Source organism: Jaculus jaculus, chromosome 8, assembly GCF_020740685.1.
Source record: "Jaculus jaculus isolate mJacJac1 chromosome 8, mJacJac1.mat.Y.cur, whole genome shotgun sequence".
Classification (NCBI taxonomy): Eukaryota; Metazoa; Chordata; class Mammalia; order Rodentia; family Dipodidae; genus Jaculus; species Jaculus jaculus.
The window spans coordinates 130,177,580-130,187,479 of NC_059109.1; the positions used below are offsets into that span (position 1 = coordinate 130,177,580).

The 9,900-nt window shown below is 49.3% G+C and overlaps 1 protein-coding gene across 1 annotated transcript; it reads left to right on the forward strand.

Annotated features, from left to right (window-relative positions):
* The first annotated feature begins 6 nt into the window (after positions 1-6).
* Mocs3 (molybdenum cofactor synthesis 3) lies at positions 7-1,718 on the forward strand. The gene has a single exon (XM_004663862.2). The coding sequence runs from the start codon at positions 148-150 to the stop codon at positions 1,522-1,524; it is 1,377 nt and encodes a 458-aa protein (XP_004663919.1). The 5' UTR covers positions 7-147; the 3' UTR covers positions 1,525-1,718.
* Positions 1,719-9,900: the final 8,182 nt, after the last annotated feature.

Consider the following 9,900-nt stretch of genomic DNA (forward strand, 5'->3'; position numbering starts at 1 on the left):
CCTGGATGTTTGTTCTGGGAATATCTATTCATTGCATTTCCCGTCCCCCCACAAACGCAGTACAGTGTCTTGGTCTATTCCAGTCGCTAGGAGACAGGAGACCAGAAGCGGAAGCTCAGTTCTCGCGAATTTCCGGAAGAGGTCGTCATGGCTGCCCGCGAGGACGACGTCGCCGCCTTGCAGGCTGAAGTGGCTCGGCGCGAGGAGGAGCTGAGGTGTCTGAAGCAGAGGTTGACGGCGGCCCTGGTGGCCGGCCAAGAGCCGGTGCGGGAACGGCCGGCTCCGGTGTCGCCGCTGCCGCCCAAGGCCGCCCTGTCGCGAGGGGAGATTCTGCGCTACAGTCGACAGCTGCTGCTGCCGGAACTGGGCATGCGCGGGCAGCTGCGCCTGGCCGCCGCGTCCGTGCTGGTGGTGGGCTGCGGCGGGCTCGGCTGTCCGCTGGCTCAGTACCTGGCCGCGGCCGGCGTGGGCCGCCTGGGCCTGGTGGACCACGACGTGGTGGAGACGAGCAACCTGGCCCGCCAAGTGCTGCACGGCGAGGAGCGGGCGGGCTGCGCCAAAGCCCTGTCGGCCGCCGCCTCGCTGCGCCGGCTCAATTCGGAGGTCGAGTACGTGCCCTACGCGCAGGCCCTGTGCCCGGCCACGGCGCTCGAGCTCGTCCGCCGCTACGATGTGGTGGCTGATTGCTCGGACAACGTACCCACCCGCTACCTGGTGAACGACGCCTGCGTGCTGGCCGGTCGGCCCCTGGTGTCGGCCAGCGCCCTGCGCTTCGAGGGTCACCTCACGGTCTATCACTATGGTGATGGGCCTTGCTATCGGTGCATCTTCCCCAGCCCGCCGCCGGCGGAGACGGTGACCAACTGCTCGGATGGCGGGGTGCTCGGTGTCGTGCCCGGGGTGCTGGGCTGCCTGCAGGCGCTGGAGGTGCTGAAGATCGCCACGGGCTTGGGTCCCTCGTACAGCGGCAGCCTGTTGCTCTTCGACGCCCTCGGTGGACACTTCCGCCGTGTCCAGCTGCGGGGACGCCGGCCGGACTGCGCGGTGTGCGGCCAGCGGCCCACCGTGACCGACCTGCTGGACTACGAGGCCTTCTGCGGCTCCTCGGCCACCGATAAGTGCCGCCCTGTGCGGTTGCTGAGCCCGGAGGAGCGGGTGTCCGTGAGCGACTATAAGCGGCTCCTGGATTGCGGGGCACCACACTTGTTGCTGGACGTCAGGCCTCAGGTGGAGGTGGACATCTGCCGTTTGCCTCATGCCCTGCACATCCCTCTGAAACAGTTGGAACGAAGGGACGCAGACAGCCTGAAGCTCTTGCGGGAAGCCATCGGGGAAGGGAAGCGGGACACCCGGGAAGGAGCCCCCCTCTCCCTTTATGTGATCTGCAAGCTGGGAAACGACTCTCAGAAAGCCGTGAGGCTGCTGCAGTCGCTCACGGAGTTAGACTCATTACCAGTTCGGGATGTCGTGGGGGGCCTCATGGCCTGGGCCACCCAAATCGACGGGACATTTCCGCAGTACTGAGGTGACTTGGTCTAGTCTGTGGTCGTGACCATAATAGCTCAGAGACAATTTATTTGCACTTTTGCAATAATTTTAGGGAACAGCCTGAGATTCTACAGTGTCTGTGAATATATATGGTTTCCTTTCTGGTGGGAACCTTTTGAGTGTATCAGATGACCGACGTGAATGGGTTATACACCATTTCTGAGAACTGCCCTGTGTGTGTGTGTGTTTTTGTTTATTTGTGGGAATAGACAGAGGGAGACAGACAAACATGGGATGCACCAGGGACTGTTCCCTCTGCAAATGAACTCAAGACGTCTTCCCAGCCTGCCTTGTGTTTTGAACACTCTGTAAGGTACCTTGAACATTTGAGATGGAAGATGACAGGAGTTTTTGCACCACTATGTCTGGTTTCTATGTGGGTGCTGGAACGTGAACTCAGGTTTCCATGCTTGCACAGCAAACATTACCCATTGAGCCATCTCTGTGGACTGGGTCTGTCCCTCTAGGGAAACCCTTCACAAGGGCCATTCCTGCCAGAAGAAGGGGTTATCTGTTATAGATAGGACAGCAACTCATTCACTTCAGCCCTAAGTAATGTTTGGGGCTGCTGATAAGAACCTGAGGGAAGGATTAATGAATAGTTCCTAAAATTGGGGACCAATACAAGAACTCCTTACATTGGAGAATTCCATACAGAAATGCGGGCAGATCCCGAGTGATCTGTGTGATCACTTTCTTGCACACAAATTTTGAGCAATATCCCTTGGTAATTCCCTCCCTCCCTTCACTTTGCCCTTTGAAATTCCACTCTCCATCATATCCCCTTCCCCTCTCAATCAGTCTCTCTTTTATTTTGATGTCATGATCTTTTCCTCCTGTTACGATGGTCTTGTGTAGGTAGTGTCAGGCACTGTGAGGTCATGAATATCCAGGCCATTTTGTGTCTGGAGGAGCACGATGTAAGGAGTCCTACCCTTCATTTGGCCCTTACATTCTTTCTGCCACCTCTTCCGCAATGCTTTTCAAGGTATGGTCTGGCTCTAGCTCAGGCTGACCTGAATTCACTATGTAGTCTCAGGCTGTTCTCAATCTCACGGCGATTCTCCTACTTCTGCCTCCTGAGTGCTTGGATTAAAGGTGTGTACCACCATGCCTGGCTAGAGAATGGGTGTGCCAGGACTTCTAGCCACTGCAAGTGCACTCCAGATACCTGCAGCACTTTATGCATCTGGCTTTATGTGGGTACTGGGTAATTGAGCGCAGGTAATTAGGCTTTGCAGGCAAGTGCCTTGACGGCTGAGTCATCTCTACAGTCCGGGAACCTATTAAATTTCAGGAGAGAGACAGTTCCGACTAGCCACAATTTGCAGGCTCCTGTTGAAGGCTTGTTAATACTTTCATTGCTGGCTGATACACTGTTGCACCAAGGCGTGAAACCTACCTCACTCTCTGTGAGGCATAGGGTACAATCAACTGCACCAAAAGCATAGTTGATGCTTGGTGTCAACACTTGGCAATGCCAAGGTCCTCTGTGCCCAGCACCCACGACTTCATTCACGTGCATGAAGCTGCCACTTGGCAAGATACTTTGTCACAACTAGTGAGAGCAGAGCATCTACTGGCACCTTGTGAAGACAGAACAGGGGAGCTGGTGAACATCCTATAATGCATGGGACAGTCCTTGCTACAACTGATCCTTCCCCCAACCCCGCCGCCCCCCCCCCCATTAATTGTGTTGACGTAAAGAAGAAAATGCTGGTTTTCACCGAGTGTGGTGGTGCATGACTTCATTTTTTTTAAAATACTGTTTGTTTGTTTGTTTTTGATTTTTTCAAGGTAGGGTCTCACTCTAGCTCAGCCTGACCTGGAATTCATTCTGCAGTCTCAGGATGGCCTCGAACTCATGGTGGCCCTCCTACCCCTGCCTCCCGAGTGCTGGGATTAAAGGCATGTGCCACCATGCCCAGCCTGTTTTTTTTTTTTTTTTTTTTTTTTTTTTTTTTTTTTAAGTCAGAGTCTCACCTAGCCCAGGTTGGCTTTGAACCACTGATGGCTCTGCTCAGCCTCTCAAATGCTGAAATAGCAGTGCAGTGAGCCAGCAGCCCCTATGGGTGAACAGCTTAAAAAAATATTTTTTTTTTCAAGGTAGGGTTTCGTTCTAGCTCAGGTTGACCTGGAATTCACTATGTAGTTTCAAGGTGGCCTTGAATCTCTGCAATCCCCCACCTCTGCCTCCCAAGTGCTGGGATTAGAGGCATGCGCCACCACACTCGAAGGATTACCATGAAGTTTGAGACCAGCCTGGGCTACAGAGTGAGTTTCAAGTCAGTCTGAGCTAGAGAGAAACCCTAACTTGAAAACAAAAACAAAGAAAACAAAATAAAAATTATGTTTAAGTAATTTAAATGCTTTCCCCCATGTTTTGAGTCAGGGTCTTAAAATGTAGCCTTGATTTGACCTAGAACTTGCAATTCTAGAACTTGTGCATCTAGGCTCATAGGTATGCACCACCATGCCTGCCTCATATTTCAGTTTTGTTACAGGTCAGGAAGGGAAACAGCAAAGGAGTTTCTGAAAGGATGTAACTTCCCTTTCAGCGAAGGCCTCCTGAAGAAAAGACCAGAGACAGGAGGAATGCACGTGAGGCAGACAAGCCGAGGAGGGCAAATATTTGTTTGCAAGCAGAGGGAGACAAACAGACAATGGGAGTGCCAGGGCATAGTGCCACTGCAAACAAACTCCAGATGCATGTGCCACTTTGTGCATCTAGCTGGGGAACTGAACCCGAATCATTAGGCTTTGCAGGCAAGCACCTTACTTGCTGAGCTATCTCCCCCAATCCCTATTTTCTTTGTTTCAATTTTTAGGGGCTCACTCGATTGCCTAGGCTGGCCTTTGACTTACTCTGTAGCCCAGGCAGGTCTTGAACTTCCAATCTAACTGCCTTGGCCTCCTGAGTAACTGGGGCTACAGGTCAGTGTCTGCCTCCACAGCCACCTCTTCCTCCTCTCCCTCCTTCTCCACCCTCCCCCTCTTCCTTTTCTTCTTCTTTCCACACACAGTCTCATGGTGTTCTGAGGCTGCTGCAGCTCACTGGAGCCCAGGCTGGCCTCAAACTCGCAGCAATCCTCCTGCTTCAGCCTTGATGGCTGAGATACCAGGTGTGTGCTACCATGCCTGGCTTTGCCCTTGCTTTTTATTTTATTTTTTTATTTATATATTTATTTTGATTTTTCGAGGTAGGGTCTCTAGCTCAGGCTGACCTGGGATTCACTATGTAGCCGCATGGTGGTCTCGAACTCATGGTGATCCTCCTACCTTTGCCTCTCGAGTGCTGGGATTAAAGGCGTGTGCCACCATGCCCAGCTACCATTGCTTTTTAAAAATATTCTGTTTGTTTATTTCAGAGAAAGAGAGAGAAAGAGAGAGAGAGAGAGAGATACATAGAGAGAGAATGGGGCCCGCTGGGTATGGTGTCTCACGCCTTTAACCCCAGCACTCGAGAGGCAGAGGTAGGAGGATCACCGTGAGTTTGAGGTCACCCTGAGACTACAGAGTGAGTTGCAGGTCAGCCTGGGCTAGAGCGAGACCTCACCTCGAAAAAAACAAAAAGTAAAAGAAAGAAAGGAGAAGAGAAGATAGAAGAGAAAAGAGAAGAGAATGGGTTGCAGGGCCTCCAGTCTTCCTCAGACACATGCGCCACCTAGCGAATCTGACTTTATGTGGGTACTGGGTAATCAGACCTGGGTCCTTAGACTTTTCAGACAACTGCTGATCCATCTCTCCAGCCCACATTTTTATTTTTTTTCAAAGTAGGGTCTCACTCTAGCCCAGGCTGACCTGGAATTCACTAAGTAGTCCCAGGGTGCCCTCGAATTCATGATGATCCTCTTACCTCTGCCTCCTGAGTGCTGGGATTAAAGGCGTGCACCATCATGCCGGCTTCCAGCCAGCTAAAAAAATTTTTTAAAAATTTGTTAGAAAGAGGCAGATATATAGACAGAATGGGCATGACAGGGCCTCTAGCCACTGCAAATGAAGTCCAGACACATACTACCTTGTGCATCTGTTTTACGTGGGTCCTTAGGTTTCTTAGGCAAGCACCTTAACCACTAAGCAATCTCTCCAGCACCCCCCCTTTTTTTTATTTTTAAAAATTTTTTATTTATTTATTTGAGAGCGATAGACACAGAGAGAAAGACAGATAAAGGGAGAGAGAGAGAATGGGTGCGCCAGGGCTTCCAGCCTCTGCAAACGAACTCCAGACGCGTGCACCCCCTTGTGCATCTGGCTAACGTGGGATCTGGGGAACCGAGCCTCGAACCTGGGTCCTTAGGCTTCACAGGCAAGCGCTTAACTGCTAAGCCATCTCTCCAGCCCTCACCCCCCCTTTTTTGAGGTAGGGTCTCAAGATGGAGAAATGGCTTAATGGTTAAGGCACTTTCCAGTAAAGCCAAAGGACCCATGTTTGATTCCCCAGTACCCACATAAAGCCAAATGCACAAGGTGGTGCATGCATCTGGAGTTTTTTTTTTTTTTTTTTTGCAGTGGCTAGGAGACCCTGGCACATCCATTCTCTCTCTCTCTCTCTCTCTTTCTCTGTACCTCTTTCTCTCAAATAAATAAAAAAACATGAAAGGGCTGGAGAGATGGCTTAGCAGTTAAAGTACTTTCCAGCAAAGTCAAAAGATCCAGGTTCAGTTCTGTAGCACTCACATAAAGCCAGATGCACAAGGTGGCACATGCATCTTGAGTTTGTTTGTGGTGGCTAGGACGCCCTGGCATGCCCATTCTCTCTCTCTCTTTCTTTCTGTCTGCCTTTGATTCTCTGTGTCAAATAAATGGGGAAAAAATGAGGTGGGGTCTCACTGTATCCCAGGATGACCTGGAATTCACTGTGTAGTCTCAGACTGGCCTCAAACTCACAGTGGTCCTCCTACCCTGGCCTCCAGAGTGCTGGGATTAAAAGTGGATGCCACCACGCCAGACATTTTTTACAGGTCTCCTGGAGTGGTTTTCTCAGCACTGGGCTGGGAGAAGCATGCTTATCGAATTAAGACAGGCTGCCAGCATTCTGTCCTGAAACTGATTCCCTGTTACTTTTCCTTTCTCAAATTATGTTGAAACCGGTCATTCTATGAGGTTCATTAGAGGTTTGGTAATGAGAGTCAATAAACGCCCACAGTAAAAGCCAGCAGCACGTTCAGGTCTGAATAGAGAGCTTTATTGCACTTTCTGGGTCCCTTTCATGTCCAAAGGTTCCCTCGTAACTGAAAGCGCGTTAAAGTCCGGCAGAATTAAAGGCTGAACTCTCATTTCTTTGCTCTTAGGAGCGGCAAGAGGGAAGTAATTAGATCCTGTCTGGAGGATCAACTATGGGGGTTCTTGTGATGCCAGCCAAGAGGGGGGGGAGGCTTTCAGCAGCTGCAGCCCAGCCCGGCTGCCCCCTTACTCCTTTTGGCATTTCATAAGGCAAAACGAGTCCTCTGGGACCTCTTGTTATTTATTTTTTCCAGGTAGGGTCTCACTCTAGCCTAGGTTGACCTGGAATTTACTATGTAAATTTGAACTCACAGAGATTCTTCTATCTCTGCCTCCCGAGTTCTGGGATTAAAGGTGTAAGCCACCCTGCCTGGTTTAATATTTTTATTTTTTGGGCGGTGGGGGGTGGTTTGAAAGGGTGAAAGAATGACAATGCAACAAGGTCAGAGCAGTGCCAGCTTCATACCTACGACACTTTCAAAGGCAGCCAGCTCCAGCCCTGAGCAGACCCCCCTCCCAAGCAAAAGTATACTCCCAAGCCTGCTTCCTGACAGAATCCAGCCTGAAGGTATCACTGTTTAAGATAACAACACTGTTTAAGATAACAGCCCCGTGTGGGGTGAATGCTTGTAATCTTAGTGCCCCAGAGGCAGAAGCAGGAGGATTGCCACAAATTCTAGGTCAGCCTGATCTAAACATTGAGATAGTCTCAAAACAAAAACAAACACAAACAAAAAACCGGGGCTGAGGATACAGCTCAGTTGGTAGAGTGCTTGCCTAGCAAGCCCTGGGTTCAATCCCCAGTGCTGCATAAACCTTGCATGGTAGCACATACCTGTAATCCTAGTACTAAAGGGATAGAGGCAGGAAGATCACAAGCTCAAGGTCATTCTCAGCTACACAGGCTTCTAGGCCAGTCTGAGCTGGCTGTGACCGTGATATTCCTTTAACGCCTTTCCCACTGGCAAAAGAGTAATCTCACTGGATAACTACCAAGGTAAAGCAAGGATGGGGTGGGTGCTTTGATTGGCCAGATCTCACGCCCACCCTGGAACTGGACTAGGGATGGGATGATGCCAGCTAGTCTCAGGGCTGATGGGGTGGGGAGGCCGTTTTAATAAAGTGTAGAATTTATTTTGATTTAGAATAGAAAAGCTTGAGGGTGAAGAGCCAACTAGTGGTTATTCTCCCAGGTGTTGGGAAAACCTGGCTGGAGGCCCTAGCATGCCCATTCCCTCTCTCTGTCTGTCTCTCTATTTCTCTCTGCTTACAAATAAACACATAAATAAATAAAAAATATTTTAAAAAATTTAGTGTTTTTGAGGCAGGGTCTCATTGTTGTCCATGTTAACCTGGAATTCACTCTGTAGCCTAGGCTGGCTTTGAACTCACAGAAGTCTGACTATCACGGCCAGCATCTCTCTCTATTTTGATGTATTTTTTTTTGCCCTCCTCCCTCACATAAGGCAAAGTTGATGGGCCCAATATTGTGCAGGTAATGACAGCTGAGGTCACGTATGTAATGACCACTTTGTGTCCAAAAGACAGAGCGTTTTAAAGCACTTGTCCCCATCATTTGGCTCTTACATTCTTTCCTCTACCTCTTTTTCAATTGTCCCACGAACCTTGGAAAGTATGATAGAGATGTCTCATTTAGTGCGGAGAACACGGTACTCATTTAGTTTCAGCACTTCAATGACTTTTGAGAGTCCCCAGTAGTCACCGCCATCTGCAGAAAGAAGCTTTTCTGACCAGAATTGAGAACAACACTAATCTATGGGCACAAATATAAATATTTAAAGAGCAATATTATGGGCACAACATACCCACTTAGCCAGGCAACAGCAGTAGCTTCCCCTAGGATTTATTTAAAAAAATTTTTGTTATTTATTTTTATTTATTTATTTGAGAGTGACAGAGAGGAAGAGGGAGAGAGAGAGAGAGAGAGAGAGAATGGGCACTCCAGGGCCTCCAGCCACTGCAAATGAACTCCAGATGAATGTGCCACCTTGTGCATCTGGCTTATGTGGGTCCTGGGGAATCAAACCTCAAACCGGGGTCCTCAGGCTTCACAGGCAAGCACTTAACTGCTAAGCCATTTCTCCAGCCTCCGGCCATAAGCTTTTAACTTGGCTTTTGGTAGCAGGTATGAATTCCCTCCCATGAAGGAGGCTTCAAATCCAATCAGAGAGTAGTCAGTTACCCCATTAACAATTGTGCCACTATTATACACCGTGGGCACATCTTTGCTGCGAGCCAGTTATGTAACTGTCAGGGTCCACTGCGGGTCAAGACTGCGTAGCACTTTCTATGCATTATGACAGCCAGTCAGCAGAGAGAGGGTGAGAGAGAGAGAAGAAGGCAGATAGAGAGAGAATGTGTACGCAGGGTCTCCAGCCCCTGCAAATGAACTCCAGGTGCATGCACCACCATGTGCATCTGGCTTATGTGGGATCTGGAGAATTGAATCTGTGTCCTTAGGCTTTGCGGGCATGTGTCTTAACTGCTAAGCCATGTCTCCAGTCCTAGTTTTAGTTTTTTGAGGAACCAGCGTACTGGCTTTCATAGTGGCTATACTAATTTACACTCCCACCAATAGTGTATAAGGGTTCCCAAAACTTCTATCAGCATTTGTTGTTATTTGTTTTCCTGATGATAGCCATTCTTTTTTAAAGTATTTTTTTTTTCTTGGGCTGGAGAGATGGCTCCACAGTTAAGGTATTTGCCTGCAAAGCCTAAGGACCCAGGTCTGATTCCCCAGTACACACATAAAGCCAGATGCACAAGGTGACACATGCCTCTGGAGTTCATTTGTAGTGGCTAGAGGCCCTGGAATGCCCCTTCTCTCTCTCTCTCTCTCTCTCAAATTACTAAGAATATTAATTTTTTAAAATTTATTTTCAAATTCTAAAGTATTACATTTATTCAGAGGAGTTAGGGGTGCACAGAGGAGTCTGTGAACCAAGGAGATGGGGGGTTCACCCACATGGTATGCGAGCTCATGTGGGAAACCATGAAAGGGGATTTATGGAGGGGGATAGCAAAAATCTAGAGCTTAAGAAAAACTCAAAGGCCCTAAGAAAATAGGAATATCCTTTCCCACCCCGGCAGAATGGGAAGGACATGGTT